The 27,917-nt window shown below is 41.3% G+C and overlaps 1 protein-coding gene across 7 annotated transcripts in view; it reads left to right on the forward strand.

Moving 5' to 3' along the window:
* Kat6b (lysine acetyltransferase 6B) overlaps positions 1-27,917 on the forward strand; it is a 186,548-nt gene that overhangs the window by 10,611 nt on the left and 148,020 nt on the right. For all 7 annotated transcript variants that reach the window (XM_041638852.1, XM_041638851.1, XM_041638849.1 and 4 more), the window contains exon 2: positions 6,410-7,263. In XM_041638852.1, the coding sequence (XP_041494786.1) occupies positions 6,643-7,263 (621 nt within the window). In that variant the 5' untranslated portion in view covers positions 6,410-6,642. The remainder of the gene's footprint in view (positions 1-6,409; positions 7,264-27,917) is intronic.

The raw sequence follows: 27,917 nt of genomic DNA on the forward strand, positions 1-27,917 counted from the left end.
CTGTTTTAAGCCATTGTGCTACTTGGGTTGTGGTGGTAATGGAGGAAAGCAGTCAAGGGCTCCTCCATCAGCAGTTTGTGCTGTGCTGTGGAAAGATAGTGCTAGCATTTGATGATGCTCACTCAGTTTATACAACAACAACAACAACAACAAATCCTGGATTTATAAAAGAGAACTAAAAATACCATGTCAGACCAGGATGATAAAAGAATAAACTGTTACTAATCTTTTGCGTTTCTACCACTGTTTTTGGCACATCTGTGATCTCATGACTTGAATATTGTAACACTAATTTTAAAACAACCCAGGCTTTCCTGCTGGCTTAGAGGAGGTCACTCGTGATACTTCTGATAGGGATATTTGGACTTAGCTTATACTGCTTCTAATATTTCTGAATAGTGTTGATCTTTATGTAATGCCAGTGAGACTTAAAGCTCAGTGTTGGACCAAGCGTTTCCTTAGATCTGTGCAGAATAGCTTGTAGTGAACGCTGTAAATAGGGTTCTAAGGCTGCAAAATGCAACCATATCATTTGCTGATAGTTTTTAAACTAAAGATAAAATGTTTCACAATCACAGAAAATAGAAGAATTTACTTTAATGTGGCACGAATCTTCTGAATTAATTTGGGATTACTTACTACCTTTTGGCAGCCTTTTACTTTAACTTTTAAGATTTTAATAGAAAAAAAAGGAAAGAGAATAATGATTTTAGGGTTTTAGTTGTGACCGAATGTCCTATCCACATCCAACAAATCCTAGGAATCTGCAAAAGAGAAGTGGTGTGGGTAAATAAGTTTTATGTGGCTTTTTAATAAATTATGTATTTTTTCCTATAACTTTGTCTATCAAGTTAGATACTGCTTAGATGAAAATGAAATGGTTTTCAGTGTATTCTCTTTGGGATAGTTAGTGGGGTGTCAGAGACGAATCAGCCCTAGATTAAAACCTTTGCAGTGGATAGTGTACACAGTAGATAATTTAACTGAGAATAGGCGACAGGTAAGAAATTTCTGATTTCTTTCCTTTTCCTAGCTGTATAGATTGAGCTTGTAGCAGAGAGCCTCCTAATTAACTCTGGTTGATATCAGATGGGAGCTGATTTTTGAGATTAAATTGAGGAGATGGAGTCTCTGGTGCAGGAGAGGAGGCTCTGAGGTCATCTGGTTGTTTGTATAAGACTAGGATACAGGTATTTGTGATTTCTTTTTTCTCTTGGTCTTTGAAGTGAAAATGGTCTCTGCTCCCTCAGCTGAGACTTTGTGGAACTGCTGTGTCTTTCTCTTAGGTAAAGCTGTCAGTCATGGCTGTGGGCCATCACTACAATAACTTACAAGTGCTCGCTGGCCTCTGGGACGAATGGTGATGCTGCAGGAAAAGCCAGTGCTGACATGCAGGGGAGGAGTCAGCTTTGAGCCCTAGTGTTCACACCTAGAATGTTAGCTTTGCGGCCCTGCGTATTCGCTTCAGGATAGTCTGTCTGTCTTTCTTTTTCTTGGCTGTTTGAGACAGGGTTTCTCTGCGTAGCCTTGGCTGTCTTGGAACTCACTCTGTAGACCAGGCTGGCTTCGAACTTACAGAGATCCTCCTGCCTCTGCCTCCTAAGTGCTGTTAGGACTTTTTTTTTTAAGGGCTGTCATGAAGCTAGTTTTAGATTTGAGACTGGGCTCACATCTACTAGAATAAGAGTGACTTGGAGATTAGCAGGACCTCTGGAGTTTAGGATTCTGTACTTAACACTTGTGTTCCTTATTCTTGCTCTGTGGGTGTGCCACAGAGCACATCCTGCGGTCAGAGGGAAACTTTCAAGGGCCAGTTAGTTCTCCTTCCACTTCTGTGTGGCCTTCCAGGATGGACTCAGGTTGCTAGGCTTGGTGGCAAGTGCCTGCTACCTGCCGAGCCCTCTCATCAGCCCACAATGTAATCATATGATTAATGCAGATAATTTGTGAAAAAGAAAATTGGAGAAGAGTCAGTTTTTTTATTTTCTTTCTCCTCCTCCTTCTTTTTTAAGTGAAGTGTACTTCTTTAAGCACTTTCCCAGGGCTTTTATTTCCTACCTCGGATTGCATATTTGTAAGTATCCTTCAGTGGTTGAAGCCCGGTGACTGGATCACCGAATGCTCACTGGTAGCTCGCTGCACTTGTTGTTGATGGGTTTTATGTGAACGCTGAGAGCTGTGAGATGGTTGTTGACTTAAGGGGTGTCCTTATGCCCAAATAAATATTTACTTTCTTCCTTTTCCTTTTTCTTTTTTTTTTGGGGGGGGGGCGGGGATGTGCAGATTTGCCTGAAGACCTGGACAATGTTCTTTTTTTTTTTTTTTTCCTTTCCCCTGTCATGGACTGTTAAAACATCTAGAGTTCCAATCCTGGTATTTTTTTCCTATTTTATTACATTTTTAATATATAAAATGTCAGTCTTGCTGACATGTGTTGGCAATGGATATGGGTGATTATTTTAGTTGTGGCTACTGGTTGTGGTAAAAACTTGTCAGTAATGTATATTTTGGGTGTATGTTACTTGAGAAAAATGTTTTGCTTTACTGAATGCTCTTTTGCTTATTTATTATGCCTAAAAGCAACTTTTGTGTTGCTGAACAGTTTCTGTGACTGTGACACCTTCTCATCTGCTTCCTACAGGTGTGTTTTTTTGGGTCAAATCAAATTAATTGTGATTCTTCTCGAATAAATGATGAAAGATGGAATGATTATTTGGATACAGTGAAATGTCTTCTGATACAGTTCTTCTCCAAGCACTTTCACTTTGGAGAGATGTATTTCCTGCCGTACACATCTGACAAGAAATGCTTCCTGCTTTCTATGTGGCTAAAAAAAATAAGCAGTTTTGTCCCTAAGCACAGCGCTTCTTCAGGGCTGACGGCTGTCAGTGATTTATGGAACGGCACAAGATGGAGTACTTACTAGATTTGCAGATGACAGAGTCAAGATTCAGGCAGTCTTGAGCAGGTTGGAAGACAGTTCAAATCAACTTTGAGTTCCAGTATTTAAAAAGTCAGCGGTGGCTGGATGGTGGTGGCACACGCTTTTAATTCCAGCACTCTTGAGGCAGAGGCAGGCAGATCTCTGTGAGTTCGAGGCCAGCCTGGTCTACAGAATGAATTCCACGACAGCCACGACTACACAAAGAAACCCTGTACTGAAAAATAAAAACAAACAAACCAAAAAAAAAAAAGCAGCCAGGGGTCGTGGTGCATGCCTGTAAATTCAGCATTTGGGGAGCTGAGGCAGTAGGTTTGCAGTGAGTTCAAGGTTAGCTTGGAGTATGTAGTGAGTATCTACCTAGCCAGGGCTAACAAGAGCTTGTGTTAAAAAACAAACACCAAAGCCGGGCGATGGTGGCGCACGCCTTTAATCCCAGCACTCGGGAGGCAGAGGCAGGTGGATCTCTGTGAGTTTGAGGCCAGCCTGGTCTACAGAGCTAGTTCCAGGACAGGCTCCAAAGCCACAGAGAAACCCTGTCTTGATAAAAAGCAAAAAAAAAAAAAAAAAAAAAAAAAAAAACCAAACAAACACCAAGAAGAAATAAACAACAAGAATTTCAAAATTTTCTATATGGAACGCTGGAAAGATTTGGTTTGACAGCATCTGTGAAAAAAGATGTGGGTATTTGGTTGGGCTGTGTGCTTAGCACAGCCAGCATGACAGGGCTGGTTAGGGAGGAGTTCATACAGTATTGGGGTGTACTTTTAACTGAAAAACCCCTAGACTGTGTGCTTTTAAGGTGGATGTTAGCCAAGTAGTGAGCAGCCCCCAGGCCGCTGTGCTCAGATAGATCCAGGATATGTAAAGGTGAAGGATCTAGGATGCCGGGTTGAAGGGAGAGCTTTCAAAGGTAGAAGACGGTTGGGTTAGTAGTGGTTTTTTATTTTTTAATTTTAAATTAACTCTTTTCAATTTTATTTCTTATGTGCATTGGTGTTTTTTCCTGCTTGTCTCTGTAAGGATATAGGATTCCCTGGGAATTGAACCTCAGTCCTTAGGAGAACAGACAGTGCTTTTAACTGCTGAGCCATCTCTCCAGCCTCATGTTGGTAGTGGTTTTTTGTTTTTGTTTTTTAAAGATACTTCTTTTCAAAGATTTGAAGTCCTGTTATATTGAAGAGATAGTAAAATGTCTTGGGATTGTTCCTGGGGAACTTGGACTAGTGTGTCAAAAGCCCAGGGAGGTAGAGGCTTGCTCTCTCTTGTGACTGTGGTAACCTCCAAAGGTGATGGGCTTTCAATCATGACGAGTAATTTAAGTGGTGATTTGGTGGCCTATTCGGGATATTGAATAAAGACCTTTTACTGGGTGTCTGAAAGTTGTCTGGATGACCTCTAGGGTGTCATTATTGTTAATGTATATTGTTCCTGATTTGTAAATTAAGGTTTATTGTTGGTATGTGGGTGGAGGAGTAGCAAACCTGAACAGTAGCAGTATATATCAGGTGCAATATCTCTGTTCCAGGCTTCCACTGGGGGACTTGAAACTTAGCCCAGGGTCAGTGGAATGCTGTATGTGCGCTGCCTGTAGGGAAAGTGATCCGAGGCTTAGGTCACTTCTCTCTGTACTTCTCCACTAGCACTAATGGAGCTGCGGTGCAGAACCCTATCAGTGTCTCTGCACAGGCAGAACTAGCTGAAGCAGCTGGCTGAAGCACCCGCTCTCATCTGTATACTCACGGGGTTGGGCTGGGATTCTAAAATAATGGCCCTTGAGCTGAAGTGTGCTATTGGTTTTTATACCTTTGAGCCTTTGACATTTAGAATTGTGCTGACAATCACATGACTTGTTTTTTGGTTGTTACTTGTTTGGACAAGAAGATAGTTTTACGTAGCTGAAACTGGCCTCAAATTCAGCCTTCCTGCCACCTCTTCTCAAATGCTAGGATTCCAGATTTGTGCCATCACACCACACCTAGCAAAATGATGTTTTGTATGGACACACTGTCACTTGGATAGAGTGGGTGAAGATGTAGATGTTACTGGAGAACAGTAGGTTACCCCAGTCCTGGGGCCAGGATTATACTCACTACCAGACTGGAGAGCAGAAGTCTGGAGAGCACTGCTGCCCTGGCCAGATGGAGTCAGATTTGTCGGGATTTTCTTTCTATTGAGGTGTGGAATGAGCTGGAACAGGTGTTAAGATAACTAGAACACTGCATTATTTAAAGGTGAAGGGTTATGTTACTGTATTAGTTTCAGTTTGTCAACCTGTGCCCTAGAAGGCCTCAGCCACAGATGCTGTGCAGATCAGAGCACTAGAGCGTCTTGATTCCATACAAATGACTTAGGCTGGGAATTTTCTTATGTGAGAAAGTGGGGGAAATCCCTCACCTAGCTCAACTCAAGGTTACTGTACTTTTTCTTAAGTTTTTTTTTAAAAATATTTATTTATTATTTATTATGTATACAATATTCTTTCTGTGTGTATGCTTGCAGGCCGGAAGAGGACACTGGACCTCATTGCAGATGGTTGTGAGCCACCATGTGGTTGCTGGGAATTGAACTCAGGACCTTTGGAAGAGCAGGCAATGCTCTTAACCACTGAGCCATCTCTCCAGCCCCTTTCTTAAGTTTTTTAATCTTTTAAATTTATTTATTTTTTCGAGACAGGGTTTCTATGTAGCTTTTTTGGTGCCTGTCCTGGAACTAGCTCTTGTAGACCAGACTGGTCTTGAACTCACAGAGATCCACCTCCCTCTGCCTCTGAGTGCTGGGATTAAAGGTGTGCACCACCACTGCCCTGTCAAGGTGTTTTTTTTTTTTTTTTTTGAAACGGTTTCACTATGTAGCTCTTGGCTGGCTTGGAACTGTCTGTGTAGACCAGGCTGTCTTCAAACTCTGCAATCTGCCTGCCTCTGCCTTCTGGGTGCTGGAATCAAAGCCATACACTATGACTCCTGGCTTATATCCCTTTTTTTTGATACTTATGTCTATCTGTGATACACTTTAGACTGTTTTCACATGGTTATTTTCATAACAGGAATACATTTTCCCGCATTTTAATTTATTTTGTGCTTTGAGGGGCAACACATCGCACAGCATGTGCACAGAGGTCAGAGGACAGCTTTGGAAAGTGAGGTCCCAGGGATTGAACTCAGGTCATCAGTGCTGCAGCAGAAGCCTTTACCTGGCCTAGCTGTCTCCTGGGTAAATGGAATTCATTATTCATATAACTTAGGTGCAGTTTCTGAAATGCTTCTAAATTACTGCAGGTAAACAAAGAAAATCCTTTAAAAAAATCCTTTGTAGATTGTGACTGGTGTCTAGTTGGATGGTATCATCACCATGGCTGTATCTGCCTGCCAGTGTGTTCATTTTGCATCTGAAAAAAATAACACTGAAGAATCTTATGTGTAGAAGTTCCATTATTAAGAGCCCATTCTCTCCTTTTTTATCCTTTAGGTCTTGATTTCCTAAAGATGTCTTTCACTTGAAGAGTACAGTCCTTTCCATTGTCCACATCGCCTGGCTGTCCTCTTCATCTCTTAAGGATGCTTGTCCCTAAGATGTTGCTTGACATGGGCTGGGATCCTTTGCCTCTTTGTTGAATTGTGACTTTCAAATGTGCAGGTTGTGTTAAGTACAAGGAGAACCTCTATGGGTCACGTCTCTGTTGGAGAAGTCATTTGTCAACCATGGTAAAACTTGCAAACCCACTTTACACAGAGTGGATCCTTGAAGCAGTGCAGAAAATCAAAAAGCAAAAGCAACGGCCCTCTGAAGAGAGAATCTGCCATGCGGTCAGCACGTCCCATGGGTTGGATAAGAAGACAGTCTCTGAACAGCTGGAGCTCAGTGTTCAGGATGGCTCAGTTCTCAAAGTCACCAACAAAGGCCTTGCTTCCTATAAGGACCCAGACAATCCTGGGCGTTTTACAGCAGTTAAACCAGGCACTTTTCCCAAGTCAACCAAGGGGTCTAAAGGACCATGTAATGATCTGCGCAATGTGGATTGGAACAGACTTTTAAAGAGAGCAATCGAAGGCCTTGAGGAGTCAAATGGCTCCTCCTTGAAGAACATCGAGAAGTATCTCAGAAGTCAGAGTGATCTCACAGGCACCACCAACCACCCAGCATTTCAGCAGAGGCTCCGACTAGGGGCCAAGCGCGCTGTCAACAATGGGAGGTTACTGAAGGAAGGACCACAGTACAGGGTCAACTATGGGAACTCTGATGGCAAAGGAGTGCTCCAGTATCCCAGTGCTTTTCCATCTTCACTCCCGCCTGTCAGCCTTCTGCCCCATGAAAAAGACCAGGTGAGTGAAACTAGAGTCTTTACCCATTGGTTTAACTTCGCTTCTGTTTAGGTTGTTCCATGTACACACATGTGGACAAGTGGTTCTCAACCTGTGGGTTGCGACCCCTTTGACAACCCTCCTATCTCCAAAAAGATTTATTTATATTACAGTTCATAATAGTAAAACAATTACAGTTGGCGACAATAATTGCATGGTTGGGGTCACCACAACATGAGGACCTGTGTTAAAGGGCTGCAGCGTTAGGAAGGCTGAGAACCACTGCTGTGGATGAAAGTTATGAATGGAGTTGGAGGAGATTAGTTGTTTTTGCCTTGAAGCTAGCTCTTTATTTTATATTAGCATATTTCACAGCACGATTTTTTAAAGTCATTTTATGATGTATTGAGGGCTTTCTCAGTAATTAAGAGTTAACATAATACTCACATGACTTGTTTTATGCTGTAATTGCTAGATAAACCTTAGTCTACCTTTCTCAAGCCTAAGAGAAGATAAAAACCTCCATTCTTACTTTAATATCGATCATCTTTGCATTTTGGGAGTTGTTTTATTATGTGACCTAAATCCCTACTGTTTTAATTTAAAGTCAAGTGGTCAGTGGGTGTCGGTGAATGTTATTTTGTCTTGTTTGGTGTCTCCGGTAAAAAAAAAAAAGGCTTTTTAATTGCATTTATTTGTTTTTTACTTTTGTGTATGTGTGCATTCATGCCTGCAAGCCTCAGTGCACATGAGGAGGTCTGGAGACTGCAGGAGCCAGTTTTCTCCTCCCACTATGTAGGTCCTGGAGATCAAAGGCAGGTTGGTAGGGGTGGTAGCAGACACCTTTACTTACTGAGCCATCTTGCTGGCCCAAGGCTTTGTGTTGCTGTTATCTCACTGTAAGTACACAGTGAGTTCTGTTACTGCTGCGATTTTAAGCCTTCAGTTGATGTGGTTTTCTTGGTTTTATTTCAGATGTACTGAATTAATCTCCAAAAGTCAAACTGAAGTAAAATGACAGACTGTAAAATCAAGCCCTGCAGTTTTTGCATTCCTTTTTTTAAGTACAGTCATTGATAATAGTTAATTTTACGTTTTAAAAACATTAACCATTGTTAGTAGGAAGCAGTGGTGCCTGTACACTGCATATCGAGAAGATTGAAAGCCATGTTTGGGCTCTGTGGGAAGGTGTCTGCCTGCCTGTCCTGACATGGGCCCTGGTTCCCTTTCTGCTTAGCTGGTAAGGGGCCTAGCTCTGGAAGCTGAGTAAGACCAAGTCTTTGCACAGGTGTCTGGAGTCTAGAATGGATTCTGTTTGCTTTTCTATGAGACAGGGTTTCTCTGTGTACCTCTGACTGTCCTGGACCTCACTCTGTAGACTGAGCTGACCTAGAACTCACAGAGATCCGCCTGTCTCTGTCTCCCTGAGTGCTGGGATTAAAGGTGTGGGTTTCTTAACTGTATTTGTACCTTCTTGGTGTTCTACAACATTTATTTATCCATTGATGGTGGTTGCACTAGATCAAAAAATGAAGTAAACTATGAAATTTTCTTCTTTATAACTTTATTTTAAAAATGACAGTAAAACAACTAATTTAAATTCCTGAACACAGCCGTTTAGGCACCTCTGGTTTCTCTTTAAAACATTTAAAATTTTTTCGCTTACTGTTACTTATTTATTTAGAGACAATACTTCACTGTGTAGCTCTGGCTGTTCTGGAACTGTGTGTGTAAACCAGGCTGGCCTCAGAGACCTGCCTGTTTTTGCTTCTGCGTGCTGGGGTTAAAGATATGAATCACAATGCCCATCTCCTTAAATATTTAAATACATAAACATGCATGTTTATAAAGCATATACACACATATGTATATAAAGCATATATACATATATGTGCATGTATATATATGAACATATATTTTATAAAGTTTCCTAGAGCCATTTCTTCATCACTTTGCTTATTTTTTTTTTTTATCCTCAGCCATGGCAAAATTTTATAATTATCAAGCTTACGGGTCTAAGTTTAGGTACTTGGCCAGTGTAGTGTCTTTGTAAATAACGGTGTCCTCTGGAGGCATTTTTCCTTGTCCTGGAGGAGTCAGCATAGATTCTCCATAGTGCTGCTCCTTTTCTGCCCACCATTTCTTGCTAACCTTTTCATTTTTCTTCAGGCGTCATCTGTACAGAACTATTTTTAGTCTAAAGGAAAATTCATGTTTGAAAGTGTCTAGTATTGAGAATAGTTTATTGCTTAGTGTGCAGTTGCAGCTGCTCTTCTATGCTGTAGATCTTTAAATTGTCAAGTTAGCATCATCGTTTAAGAAGAAAGCTGAGAAAATGTGCTCCAGATATTTAATTGATGAAATATGGGAATTAATTGTATCAAGTAATCATTAAATTTTTGGTGGGACTTTTATCACTGAGCTATCTATCTAGCCTCAACCAGTTATAGGTATTTTCTTTCTTTTTTAGGTAGGCCCTCATTATGAGTCTAATTCAAACTGTCTTGGAACTCACTAGCTAGCACAGAGAGGCCTCAAAATCTTTTTTTTTTTTTTTTTTTTTTTGAGAGACAAGGTTTCACTATACAGAACACTGTATAAACCAGGTTGGCCTTGAATTTGCAGAGGTCTGCCAGCTTCTGCCTCCTAAGTGCTGGGATTAAAGGTGTGTTTCTTTTTTTTAATCTTCCTCTGTTGTTCTCCTTTGTGATTTTTGGGACAGGATCTCTCACTGATTTGGCTGCATGGGCTGGCTAGAGAGCTCCAGGGACCCTCTTTCTCCACATCTCAAAGCTAGAATTACAGATGTCCATCCCCTGTTCCCAGACTTGTACCCAAATGCCCGGGATCTGAACTCAGATCCTTGTGCTTGTGTGGTGTGAGTACTTGACCCACGAAACCACCTCCCCCTCTCTTCCCAATTTGGTAAACTATTGGGACTGTTTCACTTGGTTGTCCTTGCTGACTTTGAATTTTCGATCCTACTGTCTTAGCCTCCCTAGTAACTGGAATTTCAGGTATGTCACCATGTGTGGCAGAATTTAGGACATGAATGGAGACTGTTCCCAGATGGTACAATCTTAACTATAGTTTGGTGAAATAATGTCTTTCAAAGAAACTTATTATGATTGCTTTTGAGTAGCTGAATGTCATTGTAAAAGAGAAAATTAAAACAATAGCTATTGTTTTGTAAATGTGAATGCTGGCCTCTTCCAAGTAGTTCACCCTTACCTTTTGGCTCATAGTTACTGGGAGGGAGGGAGATTATTGTCCTGCTTTTTGCAGATGAAAAACTGAGATGCAAAGCTTAAGCAATCTGTTCAAGGTCAGTAGAGCAGGTGAGCAGATAGTCTGGGCAGTGTGTCCTAGTCAGCTCGGGAAGTCTCTCTTTCTCTTCTTCAGTCGGTCAGATACACTTACCCCCCCCCCCCCACACACACAAGTAGATGAAATTTGGTAGTTGTCTGATGAGTTTATTACATTTTTTCCAAGTAGGTACAATTTATAATATTAGCAGACTTGAAATGCGGTGGGGAAGTGGTAAATTGTGCCTCATTAGAACTAACATCATCATCACTCCTATGCAGGACTGCTGGGAGGAGCACAATAGAAGTTGGAATAGACGGCTCCTCCCTGGAATGCAATTGCAGGACTCCTGATAGTCTAGAAGTCCAGCTGGGTATTACCATTTGCACTTCTTAACACGAAATACTTTGTATTTATTTAAGAAGCTTCCTCTGGTGAGGTGATACAGAAATGAATTAAACCACTGAAGATAAAACTTTATCTTTCACTCAACTAGGGAATTCCTAAAGGATAGTATTAATGTTTCTCATTAAAAGTGGTAAAGCTCAATTAGGTCAGATTATGAGGACTTTAGAAAGTCAAATATTCTAAGAGACTTCAGTTATCACACTTTGTAGCAGTAAGATTCCATTTGCATATATGGGCTTTAGCATTTTTATGAAATCAGTTTAGTCCAGTTTTAAGCAGATTCCTTAGTATTTCACTTTATTGAGACTGCCATTCTAAAATTTATTAAATGTTAAATCTTGGTATGTTTCTAGTGCACTGTATAGTAGGGGCACTCCCAATAATGCTTTTGAATTTTTTCTTTAGGAGAAATGAAAGACATGTTAGGAGTTTTAGGAAAACCAAATGTAGTTACATGCGCACTGAGATTGTTAATAGGAAAAGTTTTTATAAAGGAGCACAGGTTCTTAGTGACAAACACTTGTGATGGTCTTGGCAGTTTATCTGTTCCCTCCTTCTCTATTTATTTTCAGTATTTTTAAGATGCAGTCTCCCTCAAACAGCCCAAGCTGGCTGAATTCTGCCTTAGCCTCCCAAGTGTTCCCGCCCCCATGAATTTTGGGAGTTCTGGGCAGGGTAGTGTTTATCAGAGTGAAGGATGCACAGACACATTGCTGTCAGATTCTTTTATCAGACTATAAATGAGAGAATTTTAGTTTTTCTTCACTGTTTTCTCTGGTCCCCTTACCCTTGTCCTCCAGTAGACCCTCCTCATCTTGTCTCTGGGACTTTTCCTGTTGTGAACACTTTCCTTTGTGAAGGAAGGATCTTTCACTAGTCCAGGTTGGTCCCTGATGTAGCAGAAGCCCTAGGGGAACTGTTCATAGTCTAAAGCAACTCTGTATTTTTTTTAAACTTGCCTTATTTTAGAGCCCCAGTGTCCTTCTGTTGACTTTGGTGAGAGTTGATGTCCTTTGTAAGGATGATTTCTTGTTCTCAAAGAGTATTTAGCTATACGTATTCAACTGAATGTTGGATAAAGCCTTAAATGTTATAAATACGGTCTTCAAAATCCTCAAATTTGCTATTGGCATGGATAAGAGTCAGTTTTAGAATAACAAAACATGAAAGATCAGGTGGATCAGATGCTCAGAGTTCGAAGGTCAGGGAAGGAAGCTTGTGGTTCTTGTTCCCATGTAATTCAGCTTCAGCTGCTCTTCAGAAGAGCTGCAGGGCTGCCTTTGCGAGCAGGTAGTACAAGTCCCCGCTCTGTGGAGAAAGCTGTGGGCCTGTCTCCAACTAGTCAGTCAGGTCAAGTGGAAGATGAAATGAGTGACTGGCTCTTCCTGTTGCACTTGAAGCATGACAGAGTGTTCTACTTTTGTACTGTTAGCAAGAGAGAACTTGTCTAGACTTCTCCTGAAGTAGACTTCAGGTAGAGGAGCAGCACCATGGCAGATTTGATTGTTAAGGGTGTGGTAAACATTCTTTGTAACTCCTTAGATCTTAGGTGTATTTGATGCTTTTGATACCTTTCCCACAACATTAATCCCGTCCTGAATGAGCACCACCAGCCTTGGGGAATTTATGCATGTATTCCCTGTACCTACATGACTTAGAACAGCTGGGGTACATGTGTGTGCATACGCTCGCATTTGCAAGACTGATGGGAATGGAATGCAAAATTATGCTCATCAGTCGAATACTCCCACTACTGAGCCATAGTCCTACTCTGGGATACTTTTAGTACCAAAGAAGTCAGAATTTTTAGCTTTGGAGTTATTTAACAGTTATGTGTTGTTTGCTGGTTTATTCTTATTTTATCTTGAATGGCAAAGATTTTATTTTTGTTTTCTCTTCAGACTTTAACAGATGATATACTTTAAATGTTTTCAAAATGGAAGCCTGTGTTTTTTTCCCCCTTGTGTGTCATCCCCAACACAGAGGAGATGTGTTCTGTCACTGAAGTGACGGTTTTGATTGGAACATTCAGGATTTTGTTGTGTTTCTATACTTCATTTTCTTGGACTTGAACGTTAAACTATGTAGATTTGGTCAAATTGTTTTTCAGTCACACCAAGATTTACAATCTGAATCTGAATCTTCTCAGTACTTTCATCTCTCCCATCTATTAATGTTTCACATAAACAGCAATTAGCTTACCAAATGAGTCAGCCATGTAATTTGATAGATGACACTTTGTTAGCAGGGCCATGAGGAAACTGTGTTTTTATTTGCATGTGGGTGCTCTTGCTGCTTTCAGGTGGTGATGGGAAGTTAGTACTCACGGGTTAGAGGAAAGGGATACTTCTCTGCTTTGGATCATTTTGCTGAGAAGTTGCCAGTGGTGGAAAACTGCATATTATCGTTTTTGTTTTTTATAAAAGTAAACATTATAATCAGTAGACTATAATGTGTGCAGTGTGCATTTTAATTTTATGAAAGGTTATGTTTTAAAAATCTGCAGAACAAGGCAGACGGAAGTACTAGATAAATGACGGTAGGTTAAATTGAGACTGGCCTCCAAAGAGGTGCAGAGGAAACCCTAATCAGTGCTCAGAAGGAATCCAGGAAGGATGTGTGTTAATTTGACAAGTGGATTTAAAATTCTTCAGTTACTATTTTTCAGAAACCAGCTTTGTTCGTACATCCTTTTTCTAATTTGCTCCACTTTTGATCTTTGATAAACCAACTGCAATATTGTTTCATTAACAAACTTGACTGGCTAACAGATGTTTCTTTTGGCTTGATTGTGTCCTCACTATTAAAAACAGCATAGGCACTCAGAGAAACCATGCTGGGCTTTTTCCTGTCTAGCTAGACCAGCAGTTCAAAAGAGCAACTTAATTTCATTTACAAGTTCAGTTTTTTTTTTAATTCCTTGGTGTTTTTCTGGTAAGCATGCAACGATGTAGCTCATCAGGGAGCATTGTAGACCCCATCAGGGAGGTCCTCCTTGCTTCCCTTCTGTTTAGCCCCCCACTCGTGTTGTTGTTAATGTTGTTAAGCATTGTTCAGGTTTAGTGTGCAGGAAGAAAGGGATTGCGGAAGAGGTGATTGAGACATCATAGACTCTTCCACATTTTAGGGTAACAAGTGGGTTCAGTCTGAGTGATGGGGATCATTTCTTCCTGTGCTTTGATGTCAGAAAGCTGCCATATGGAGTACACTGCGGCCTGTGAGGAGGAGGTGAGCCCGACTGGGCTGCCTGGGATGTTTTCAGTGATGCGGGCTTGGAGCCAGAGGCAGTATGGTTTCTGTGGTAGTTTCTGATGTGATCAGTCCTGCTTTTGGTCCAGTTTCCTGCCATGCTTGTGACCCTCTCCAGCCATAAATAGGAAGGACGAAGTTCAAAACAAGAGTGCAGAGATTTTATGGAACAGAAGCAGCAGCAGAGGAGAAGAATGTACAAACTAAACCCAGTAACAGTGTCATCACCGAGGATTCCTTTTTGATGTCTGACCTGTTCCTGTGGTGTTTTAATGTTACATGTTTCTCTCTCATAACAAAGCCCAGATTGTAGCTGTTGAATTTGAAGTGTGAGTATAACTGCAGTGACTAATATGTGCCTGTGAAAGTGTGGGGGCTTCTGAAGAGCACTAGTTACTCACTGCATCCTGGGCAGGATGTGAGGATCTGGGAAAGGAGGACAGTGGAGGGAGCCAGTGCACACTTTCCTCCTTACCTTTGTAATTTAAAAAATTGTGCTAGCTGATTAAAATGCCATATTTTTTCACATGGGTTCATCAACTGTTAATATTATACCCTATTTATTTTTTTCCTTTTCTCTTCTAGAGAGAAAGAGAGAATGAATAAATGAATGTATGTATGTATAATTTTTGAGCCCAGATTAGTGGCTCAAGCTTTTAATCCCAGCACTTGGGAGGCAGAGGCCAGCTTGGTCTATATGCAGATTTCAGGTTAGCTAGAGCTGCATAGAGACAGAACCTGCTTCAAAACAAAACAACAAACCAAACAGAAATTAAGTTTGGATGAACTAATGGAAAGTAAGTGGCAGACCTTATTACATTATATCCTTAAACATTTTGTTAGGATAAAATCATCCTGTATAGTGCAGTGCTGTCACTCAAGAAAAACTTCAACAGTGCAGTCAGAGCGTTTACCCAATAGTCCTTACTTCTCCAGTGAACCTTAACGAACCTGATTTAGGACCCAGGAGTCAGCCAAGTTCACAGTTGCCTTTGGTCATTGTGACTCTGAGTGGAGAACAGCTTTCCCACTGTTTCAGCAGAATTGCCAGTTTTGAAGAGTTGTCTTGTAGGATATCTTGAGTTGATAATTTTACTGGGGATTTGAACCCAGGGTCTCCTGAATGCTATGTAAAACACTGTGCAACAAAGGTACATTTTGAGCATCTAGATCTTCCTTTGTAGGAGCACTCTTCCTTTTGTGATTAGTAAGTACTCGTGCAGTCTTGAGACCATGTTAGTAAGTGTTCAGTTAGAGGACGACAGCCGCAGAGGCTAACACTCTAACAGAGTCTTGTTTCCTTTCTTCTGTTCCCAGCTTCTAGGCTGTGTTGACTTGGTTGGAATCATGGCTCCCTCCTCTGTCATCAAGTGCTTGGCTTTAAAGGATGCATGGTATTAGAGTGGGTTCATTTGGCTAATACTGGTTAGCCTTTTCTCATCAGAGTCCTGAATTGTGAGTGGTGGGGCATGACTGTGATCCCAGCAGTCAGGAGGCCAAGGCAAGAGGATTCAGATTGAGGGCCAGTTTGGACTCTGTAGTGAGACCCTGTGTCAGCAAAACAATAAACAAACAAACAAATAAAGACCACCCCCTTTAGAGTTAAAGGCCCACATAAAGTATTAAGACCGTATTCCTATCTGCAAGGTTACCGTGTTGACAAAGACAACATAAGTTCTGGGCATTAGGAAGTCTGGATGTTGTGGGGTGGTCATTGTGTTGCTGGCTTGCTGCACAGTGGTTTACCTGACTCAGATCGAATAGTACAGTAGAATCTGCTTAGAGAAGAACGGGTCATTTTGCAGGAGTTAGAGTTGGCTGGTCTTGAGTTCTATGTTCCTGGATGATTTCTAAAGGTGTGAGCAGGGCTGGCTTCTGCCCCTGGTTGGTCTCTTTACTAACAAGAAATGGATTTACCAGTGAAGTTTAGAAAATTTGGGGGCTGGAGTAGGATTTGAGACAGTCTGACTCTGCAGCTTCCGGTATTCAGGAATCTGAAGTGTAGCCCAGGCTGGCCTTGACCTCATACTCCTCGTGTCTTAGCTTTAGTGCTCTGAGGAAACAATTCAGCTCTCAGATCCTCTGCTTGCTGGGTCAGCACACACCTTACTGAGCTACTCCCCACCCCAGCGCCGAGTATTAAAGAGTAGGACTTTGGGTACTTTAAACAGTTTTTGTTTTTGGAGATAGGTTTTCTAGCCCAAGCTAGCCATGAACTTGTAGTCTTCTTGCTTTTGTGTCCCGAGCGCTCATGTTAAAGGCATGTGATGTAAAATCTAATTAAAATGTTTTTTGAGAAATATATTTAAAGTTGAAGAGGATCTTTCAGCTGAATACCCACAGAACACATTAAAATCAAACAGATAAGAGTCTAGTGGAGTGTCAGCAGGTAAGGCACTTGCCGCCAAGCCTTAGGACTGGAGTTCAGGCCTGAGAGCTCACGTGGTAGGAAGGACCTACTCTTGCAGGTTGTCCTCTCACCTCACATGCATGCCTATATTCCTCACTAAATAAATATATGTAAAAACTATTTTTAGAAATGAAAAGCTTTTATTATTGTGCATGTGTGTGGGTGTGGCTTGCACAGAAATCTGCATGGTGGAACCCAGGGATCAAACTCAGGTTTTCACATAACCGGTTCACCACCTGAGCTGTCTCAGCAGGTAAACAACTTAATAAGACTGGCTTTTCAGAATCCACTCCCCCCCCCCCCCCACCCCGCCTTCCCCGCCTCCCCCGGACAGGGTTTCTCTGTAGTAGTTTTGGAGCCTGTTCTGGAACTCACTTTGTAGACCAGGCTGGTTTTGAACTAACAGAAATCCACCTGCCTCTGCCTCCTGAGTGCTGGGGTTAAAGGTGTGCACTATCATCGTCAGGCTCAGAAACTTCATTTTTGAGACAGTGTCTCACTGTTGGCTCTGACTGGCCTGTATAAACCAGGTATGTAGATCTGGCTGGCCCGGAACTTGCAGAGCTCTACTTGCCTCTGCCTCCAGAGAGCAGGGATCAATGGTGCGTGCTACTGTGCCCAGTTTTCAGTGACATTTTAGAGACTAAGCAATTTCTGAAGCATTTTATGTCTGTTATTTCAACCTTAAGCCCTCTCAGTCAAGGACTCTGAACAGTCGGAAAAGAAACCACACAGGTGTCTGTGTTTTTGTTCTTTGGAAAATTTTGGAGAAGTAAACAGCAAATAAAGTGGGGTGGTGGCAGGGGCTGGAGTCCCCCTTTCTTTCCCAGTGCAGCTGCACCTTCCCCAGTTGTTGCTTTGGAAATCCCAAATGCTGCCAGTTGAAGACTAACAGCTGTTTAGTACCAGCCTACCAACGTGCTTTCCAGAACTGATAAAAGCTATGATCTTCCCATCTGATGAGCTCTGACCTCCTGAAACCTTCCAGCTTATCTCATTTTCCACTGGCTACTCAAATACAACACGATACTAATAATTACATCCCCCCAAAGCATTTATGCTAGCTTATAAAATCACCGCTGTATTGGAAAATTGTGTAGTATCTTGATTTCAATTTAGCATGGTGTGGGTTAGCAATAAATCTTACTAATGTATGAACACAAGCCTGCAGGCAGCTTGGAGAACACTGATCAGGTGCAAATTGGATGTATTTTGTAAGCATTTCAAAAATTCAGAGCAAAACGAAATAGTTATGACTGAATGCAATACTTTTTAGTTTTTTTTTTTAATACTCATGTATCTCCTGTGAAAAAATTCCCAGTCCTCCTGAAGTCCATTATTTGTGTGGGTGACCATTTTTATTTTTATTTATTTTATTTTATTTTTTTAGCAGAGGTGACTGAGTGGCTATGAAGAATTTATCAAATTATTGAAAATGCTAACATTTAAACTATTCATGTGCATACATAGAAGTTACATGGAACTTTCAGGTCACTGGAGCACAAACATGGCTCACACAATGAGCCCAACAGAAGCAAAAGAAACCAGACTTGGAAAAAAAAAACTGGTTGTCCTGGCCAGGCGCGACAGGCCTACAATTCCTGCTCGTGGGAGGTTGAGGCAAGAGGATCAGGAGTTCAAGGCCAGTTTCAGCTATTTAGCAAGCCCAAGGCCAGCCTAATCTACCTGAAACATTGTCATACACATCCTTTTTTTGGGGGGGCGGCTGTTCGGGCTTCCCTGTGTAACAACAGTCCTGGCTGTCCTGGAACTCGCTCTGTAGACCACACTGGGCTTGAACTCACAGGCCTGCCTGCCTCTGCCTCCCAAGTGCTGGGATGAAAGGTGTGCGTCAGCAGTGCACGGCTTGTGGATGCTCTTTCGCCACTGTGATGGTGGCTTTATTCCACCTGTCAGATCCCCTTCCCCACCTTTAGGGGAAAGGGGTCTATTTACAGACAGTATATATTAGCTCACAAAATCTTGATGTGGGAAACACACCCAAGAACCTATTGGAGTATGTCCCTATAAATATATTTATATCAGAGAAAACAAGGCACTTTGGGAGCATGACAGCTTTCTCTCCTATGTGTACATTGTTCTAGGCAGAAAGTAAAAGTGGTTAGTTTCTCAAGTGAATTAACTGAGCAAAGTTCAGTAACAAAACTGTTCCCGGCCTTCGCTGAGGCCCTATTAAAGCGGACATGGCAAGAAGAACAGAAGGCACTTCCTGTGTGACACCTGGTCCCAGGCTCGAAGCTTGCTGCCCCAAGAGGGCTGACATGTCTCCTGAATTGGAGCGCCTGGCCCTGGCACACTGCCTCCCTCCCCAGGCCCTGGGGTCAAGTAAGGGGCTGCAGCAGGAGGTAGTCCTAGTGCAGAGCAGGGACACGGTGGGAATGCTTAAGCAGGGTGGGTGACCATTTTTAAATTAACTACCTAGTCTATGACATTCAATGAAAGCAAACAGGCGTGGTTGAAACACTGTATTTGTGCTTATCAAGTGTGTGTGCTTAGTAGTTCACATTATATTTGGCGATCTTAGAAACCATTCAAGGAGATACTCATTTAGACACACTGTAATATTTTTAGGAATGCAGATAAAGCCAGGTGTGGTGACAGATGCCTTTAACCCCAGCACTGGGGAGGCAGAGGCAGAGGCAGGCAGATTTCTAAGTTCCAGGCAAACCTAATCTACTGAGGGAGTTCCAGGACAGTCAGGGCTACTCAGAGAGACCCTGTCTCAAAAATCAAAAAAACAAGGAAGTTACAAAATAATATTACATGACCCCTGAGTGGCCATGAGATTTGTTATAGGCAAATCTTAGAGAGAAATAAGCAGACCAAAGGAAGGGGTGACCTCTACATGGGCAGTGCCGGAGCTGGCACGTGACTCTCGGTGCTCAGGCTGCCGGTAGTGCATCTGCTCACCGCATCTGTCCACATCATGCTGGGCCCTGTGGGAGTTAGAGAAAGAAACCATGTTTAAATGGTAACAAAAGAGCCAGTTGAAACATGTCAAGATGCACAACTGTGAATCCTTCTTAAGTGACTAATATGGTGATCTTCATCCTCAGAGTAATTGGAAGTTTTATAGTTTATTAGTATTGTGTATGTGGATGATGTATGTGTGTGAGTGTAGGTACATTGCATGCTACAACACATACATGTGTAGAGGTCAGAGTACAACTTTGAGGGGTCAGTCCTCTCCATTGTAGGTGCTGGGTGTCAAGGCAGGCACTTTTTATCTGCTGAGGCATCTTTTTAATTTGTTTTATTTTATGAATATGAATATTTAGCTTGCATATATAAGTGTACAATGTGCATACCTATATAAACCAAAAGAGTATCAGACCAATGGATCTGGAATTACAGATATTTGTGATCTGCTTTGGGGATGCTAGGAACTGAGCCCAGGACTTCTGCAAGAGCAGCACGTGTTTTTAACTTTTGAACCGTCTCCTTATCAGATCCCTTGAGCTAGAGTTAGAAGCAGTTTTGAGCCTCATGATACGGTTGCTGGGATCCATATCCAGTGCTAAGTGCCCTTAGTGCTGAGTCAGCTCTGCTGTCTGTGTTTAGAATTGTTATGTAGCGATTCGTTAAAACCAACATAGACTTCACACATCAGGGCTCTGTGCATTGGTGGGCACGCTAAATGGAAGTGTGGAGAGCTGAGGCCCAGGCAGATGGAGGCTGAGTGTTACTTACTTTTTTTTTCTTTCTGTTTTTTCGAGACAGGGTTTCTCTGTAGCTTTGGAGCCTGTCCTGGAACTAGCTCTGTAGACCAGGCTGACCTCAAACTCACAAAGATCCACCTGCCTCTGCCTCCTGAGTGCTGGGACTGAATGTTACTTTCATTGTCTGTTAGGAGGTGATAGATAAGACTTTGGGTCTCTAGCTCCTGGCTCCAAATTTCTGTGGCTATAATACTGTGTAGAGGAGGCGGAATCAGGAGATCAGGAGTTTAAGGTTAGTATCTGCTATAAGGTGGGTTTAAGGCTAGCCTAGGCTAAATAAAACCTTGTTAAAATAAAAGACCCAATAAGCTGGACCTTATTGGCTTCAAAATCCTCTTTTAAAAATCTGAGTTCTAGTGGGGTGGAGAAATGGCTCAGAGGTTAAGAATACTTGTTGCTCTTGTGGAGGACTGGGATTTGGTTTCTAATACCTACTTGGTGGCTGATAGTCATCTGTAACTCCAGTTCCAGGGGATCTGGCACACTCTTCTGACCTCCGCAGGTACCAGGCATGCACATGGTACACATACACACTTGTGTGCAAAACACTCATACACACAAAATAAATATTTAAAAAAAAAATCAGAGTTTTAGTTTTAGTAAACAGATGCTCGATTGTTTCCTAGCCACCCAGATCCAAATAATAACACAGAAACTATATTAATCACAGCACTGTTTGGCCAATAGCCTAGGCGTATTTCTAGCTAGCTTTTACATAATCCATTTCTATTAATTTATGTATCACCATTAGACTGTGGCCTATTGGTAAGGTTCCGGCGTCTTGGCAGCTATATGATGTCTCCTTTACTCCCCCTACTTTCTATATCTCTGTTTGGATTTCCTGCCTAGCTTTACTCTCTAAGCCATTGGCCCAAACAGCTTAATTTATCAACCAGTAAAAGCAACACATACAGAAGGACATCCTACATCAGCCATGTGGTATAGGCCTGTAGTCTCAGCTTCTTAGGGGGCTGAGGTAGGGGATGTCAAGTTCAAGGCCATCCTGGGAACTTATGAGACCCCCTCCCCCCAAAAAGATCAATTTTAGTTGTGTGCATGTGTATGTGAGCACGTGTGCATGTATGCACAGGAACCAGAGGTGTTGGAGTCCTGTGGAGGTATATAGTTAGAGGTGATCTGAGCCACGTATTGTGAATGCTGGGAATGGGGCTCTGGAAGAGTGCTCTTAAACATTAAACCATTTCTCTAGCCTGAAACTCTGTCTTAAAATAAAAAAGATTGTCCACTGAGGTTTTCTGTCCCACCCGGTCCTGCAACTGTTCAGTCCCAAAGAAACACATAGAGGTCTTCATTAATTATTAACTGGTTGGCCTAGTAGCTCAGGCTTTCTTATTACCTAATTCTTACGTCTTAACCCATAATTCTTGTCTGTGTTAGCCACATGGCTTGATACCTTTTATTAGCGAGGGATTCTCATCTTGAATTCTCTGTGTCTGAGTGACGACTGCAGACTGAGCCTTTCCTCTTGTCAGAATTCTCCTGTTCTGGTCTACCCGCCTATACTTCCTGGCCAATCAGCATTTTATGAAACCAATACAACTGACAAATCTTTATAGGGTTCAAGACCATTATCCCACAACAAAAGATCTGAGGATATAACTCAGTGATTGAGTACTTGCCAAACATGATCAGATCCCTGGGTCCATTCCCCAGTATCATGCTCCACACCCCCCACCACACACACAGAGGAAAGACTCAAAACAATTTGTTGTTACAATTGGTATGTTTAACAAAGTACAACACTTTTATGATTTTATTATTATTTTAGTTATTTTGAGACAGGGTCTAATGTTGCCCATGCTGATTCATATAGCTGAGACTGACCTTGAATTCCCTGTCCTTCTGTACTTCCTAAGTGCTGAGATCACAGGTGTACAACACTATACCCAGCTTTTCCCCACCCCCAGACAGGGTTTCTCTGTGTTGCTTTGGAACCTGTCTTGGAACTGGCTCTTGTAGACCAGGCTGTCCTTGAACTCACAGAGATCCATCTGCCTCTGTTTTCTGAGTGCTGGAATTAAAGGTGTATGCCATCACTGCCTGGCTTACCCAGCTCATTTTAATTTGTTTTTTTTTTTTTTTTAAAGAAATTGGTGCTTCAAATTTTATTTTGAGGGGCTGAGTATAAATAGCTTAGAGGTAGTACTTCCTTACTTTGAAACCTTGGTTTTGTTCCTTCCTTCTACGACACACACCAACTCGTCTAATGATGCATTTTCAGAACCATTAATGGAAGCCTCATGGTGGTGATGGCACACACCTTTAATCTCAGCACCTGGGAGGCAGAGACAGGTGTAGCCTGGTCTACAGAGAGAGTTTCAGGACAGCCGAGGCTATACAGAGAAACCCTATCTCAGAAAAATCTAAACCAAAAACCCCATTAACTATTAGCAACTAATAGATAGGTAGATGCTAGGAAGTAAGCCATCTTTGTCTTGTGGACAGCCAGTCATTCTCCCTAGAAGTAAGCAATATTAACAATCTATTTTTTTGATTTCTCAAAGATACTCTGTACAGAAGACAGCTTTTTATGTTTGTTTAATGGAGCATGTGATATTAGAGGTCGGAAAAATCATATAGGCAATGTATATTCTTTTTAATCAAGAATATACTCCAGTGGGTTGATACCTTTTTCTATCCATCGTGTGTATATATTAATGAATGCTTCACGCATCTGTAGGGTGCACCCTGCATTCACTGGTCAGGTTAGAAGGCATATATGCTTTAAACTTAATTTTATTTCTCTGCTGAAAAACAATCCCATCTCTTTTATGGCTTCTAAGCTTCATTTTGTGCACTGGCCTGTTCTGCAAGATAACAAGAAAAACAAATTCCACTTATTTTCTCCCAATGTTTTTCTGTTTTCACTTTTTATTATTGAGCTTTTGATCCATCTGTAGTTTATTTTACTCTAAGGAATGAGGTAGGAATCCAATTTTACTTTATTATCTTTTCAGATGGCAGCCCAGCTGTCCCATTACCATTCATTGAATAATCTCCTTATTCTTCTGTATATGAAATTCCATCTTTATCATAAACTAAACATGTATGTTTGAGTTTATTTTTACACTTTCTTTTTTGTGCACCTGTGCCACAGGATTTTAGCATCTGTAGCTTCAGAGTATGTTTTATTACCTGGTAAACCATACTCCTTTATTGCTGTTTTCGTGGATAACTGTGCTTGTTTATTTTCCCCCAGTGTTTGAATGACCTCTTTTGTAGGAACGAGTCTAATGTTGAATAAAGGGTATAGCTTTCCATTTTATGTTTCCAATTAGAATGTCTCCCTGTAAGGATTTTTATTTTTGAGTAGGCATCGAGAGCAGTGTTGCTCATTGTCAAGGATGGCAACCGGCTCCTGAGCCCCATGGTTTCCCTTTCTGCTTTTACTGCATTATTTGCAGCAAACCCCACACGTGGTGCCATCTTGCCCATATATTTTAGACAGATAACCATCGCCGTTATCCTTCTGGTCTGAGTCTGAGAATATAGCTGTGTGGGTCGTGTGTACTGACACGCTTTAACAAGTGCTACTAAACTAATTCCTAGGTTTTTTTTTTCTTATTATAAGCCAGGCCTTCCATTTTGTGGTCTCCCCGCTCCCCTGCCCCATTTTTTCTAATGGCTTTAAATTTTTAAATTTTAATTATTTAAGTTTTGGGGTCTTACTATGTATCCTGGATGACCTGAACTCTATGTAGACCAGAATCTACATCTCCTGGCCTTGCTGGGATTAAAGGCATATATCAGCATGCAGAGCTAAGTTTATTTGATTTTAATTGTATATGTGTGTGGGGGTTATGCATATTTGAGGATAAGGGCCTACAAAGACCAAAGGCATAGGATCCCGTAGAGCCAGAGTTAGAGGCATTTGTAAGCTACTCCACATTTGCACTGGTGACTGAACTAGGGTAGCTTACAAATACATCCTTAACCTCTGAGCCATGCATATAAAAAAACATGAACAATGATTGGGTGATAATTGTGTCCCTGTGAACTTGGACCAGATCACTAAGGAAAGTTAATGGCATTAGTGGGCATGCTCTTCAGTGTGGTGATGGCATTTTAGGAGATGCCCCCTAAAGTGCTTCCTGCTGAAGTGTTGCATGTCTGGAGTGTATTGTCAGGTGGTTCAGCAAAGAATACAGCTTGAATAAATAATGGGTGTGCACATAAGAAGTAAAGGTTTAATGGTAAGAGGTAGAAATGTGACTAACCGGAGAGCCTAGGGAAAGGTCTAGGAGAGTTTGCTATATTACAAGTGTTCTGTAGGGTCGATGGGTTTTCTACACATTGGGAAGTAGATGTAACTAGAATATGTATTTAAAAAATGAAATTGGGGCTGGTGGTACTGCTCAGCAGGTAAAAAGGCACTTGCTACCAAGCTTGAGGAAGAATTTGATACCTGGAATCCATATGATATGAGAAGGGCAGAGCTGACACCTGCAAGTTATCTTCCAACCTCCACACATACAGAGAGTGCTTGCACACATATACACATAACGTTAATTAAAAAATTAAATTGCCTCGCTGTCTTTACCTACAGAAAAATGAGTCTGTAATGTTTTCTTTGCCATAAATAGAAGGTAATTGTAAATGTTACTATTTAAAATAGTTTATTGAGGGGGCTGGAGAGATGGCTCAGAGGGTAAGAGCACTGACTGCTCTTCCAGAGGTCCTGAGTTCAATTCCCAGCAACCACATGGTGGCTTACAGCCACCTATAATGAGGTCTGGTGCCCTCTGCTGGCATGCAAACAAACATGGAAGGAATGTTGTATACATAAAAAAAATAAAAAAAAAATAAAATAGTTTATTGAATTATAATTGAGTATTGTCTGCCAAGGCTCTGAACCTAAGGCCTACTCTCAAAGATTAACAAGAAGTAAAGAGGTGTTCAGGATATACTGCTACTATGCTGAGACTTTTTCTCCTATGAAGGAGAACTGAAAAGGAAGCAATCTTTTCACTCAGTGAAGAAATCCCACTCTTTGGGACACTCTACATCAGGTGTAAGTGTAATGTTAGGAAAAGAAACTTCGGTACTGAACTCATTTTGTAGTGCCGCTTTGTAAGTTTGGTTCTGCACTGAATTATTGTCATTGTTTAGTAATTTTAGCAATTATGGATAGACTGTTTAGCTGAGTGGTGTCTGGGTGTAGAGATGTCATGTTGTAGCCTACATTGTCCCTGACTCTTGCTTTGAAGTAGTTCTTGTGGACACATGCACTCACACGTGGATGGATACACATACCTACTGAGTTTCTGCTATTACTTGGAAGGTCCTTGAACAATGACAAGATCCAGATCGTGTCTGCCTTGAGTTTTGTTATCCCCATACAAGACTCAGCTGAATAAAACATATCTCCCATCTGGCCTGTAAACCTCAGTGGCATTCAAAATAACTTACTAACAAGTTCTTGGATCATGATATCTTGAGATTTAAAAAAATTTTTTTTAAAGTTCAACTTCTTTTTAACTGTTGCTAAGGGAAGTTTGGTTGGCACAAGGGACATGAGGACATGTCTGCCTACTGCCAGTTGTTTTGTAGGCATTTGGCTCTGCCGCCTTGCAGATGGTAAGACTCTGGGTGGTGGGGAACTGTGTGCGATTATCTTATTGAATTAAGGTAACCTTTTGTCGTCCACTGAATTCTGCAGACTGGTTGGTCAGTAAGCAGCTGCTGGGGTGGCTTGGGGGTCTTGGGGAACACAAAGACTGTCTGAAAGGGTGGTCATTCTAATCCAGGTGTCCAATAAAGCAATGCTGAAAGCGTTCTTACCCTTCTAACACTATTTTGTGTTCTCATGGAAAGGAATGAACAACAGCAAAAAAAAAATTGTTTATTGTTTTTACTTTTGCTCAATTATACTGAATAATTAAAATTGACTTATCATTTTGCTAAGTTCGAGAAAATTACTTTTACCTAATGTAAGTTGAAGACAGTATGCTTTCATAATATTTGATGCCAGAAGCATCCTAATTTTATCGTAGTCTCTGTTGAAGATCATGGTGGAATAACGGAATTGTTTTTATTTTGAGTTTATTATCAACTATTCTAGAACTCAAAGCTTGCTTCACTGTTACCATCTGTTTGCAAATTCTAGCTGTAGAACTTTGGGCTGAAGGGTTGTTTTGCTTGCAGTCTGTCACTTTTATATGGAGTTTTCTCAGTCTGAAAACTATTTCAGGAGGCTGCTGCTGCTGCTTCTCCTCCTCCTTTTCCTCTTCTTTCTTCTTCCTTTTTGAAACAAGGTCTTGCCTTATACACTAGACTGCCCTCAAGCTAAAGATAATCCAGCCTTAGCCTCCGAATGCTTGGGAACCTCATTCTTAAAGTAAGGAGGATTTATTATTATTATTATTATTATTATTATTATTATTATTATTATTCTTACAGCTGAAATTGAATGACTTAGTGCCCTTCTAGGAGAATTTTTCTGTAAATGATTTATTTGGTTCTTTAGAGCATATTGTAGGTGACCACGTAGAAAATGGGGTGGCCTGGTTGTTGCCACAGAGAAACTACTCTGTGGTGTTTAAAGAGGAACATTCATCTATCCTGTTTGCTCATTTCTTTCTTACGCCTTGGATTGGAAGTCTACCTTCTCCAGAGGTATCCGCTAGTCATGATCCTATCTGAATGTATTTATTAAGCACACATTCTTCTAGGCAGGGGAATTGGTCTCTTTTTTATTTTTTATTTTTGTTTTTGATTTATTTATTTATTTTGGTGTCTTTTACATATTTTTTTATTGTATTCTCATAACTTTCAGGTAGGGCTTATTAGCTCTGCTTTAAAGGCAAGAGAACGTCTCCCTAGGGTGGCTCAGTAGCTGTCTAGTATTACATGCTAATTAGGGCTGGGCATATGGAATCCAGGGTTCTCAGAGTCCAAGACTCACGCTTCTTACTGCCCTGCTGCTGTGTTAACATCAGCCTTCCTTCACGATCACACTGTTGGAATCAAACTAAGCTCTCCTTCAGGGCTTCAGAATCCACGTCCATGTTAGTCTTACTCGTGGTGAAAACTATAACATATTGAGAAGTGCATGTGTGTATGTGCTCATGCATGCCATGGTGGACATACAGAGGTCAGAGACAAGCTCAGGTCTCAGTCCTCACCTTCTACATAGTCTCTTGCTAACTGCTTTGTGTCTGGGCTCTCTAGCCAGTAAGCTCTGACTATCGTCCCATCTCCACCTTCCATCCTACTGCAGGAGCCTTGAGATGATGGCCAAACCCTGGTACAACCATACCTGACTTCTCCTGGGTTTTGGAGACCTAGACTTGGTCTTCTTGCTTGTAGGTCAAGTATGTTTACTCACTGTGCCCTCCCCCAAATCCTGGAGTGGCAGACACTGTTTGACCAACTGTTTTTCTTACCACATATTTTATATTTGCTTATTCTCTTCTAGATTTATCTGTACTCATGTTCTTTGTACAAGTATAGTCAAAGAATACATGTAGCTGATGAACATTCTGTTTTGAGCAAAATTACAATGGTATTGTATAACTATTTTCTATTTTAAGTGTAATTTT

This window comes from Microtus oregoni, unplaced genomic scaffold, assembly GCF_018167655.1.
Source record: "Microtus oregoni isolate MIOR12 unplaced genomic scaffold, Mior012 000056F_ref0000123, whole genome shotgun sequence".
In the NCBI taxonomy this organism is placed as follows: Eukaryota; Metazoa; Chordata; class Mammalia; order Rodentia; family Cricetidae; genus Microtus; species Microtus oregoni.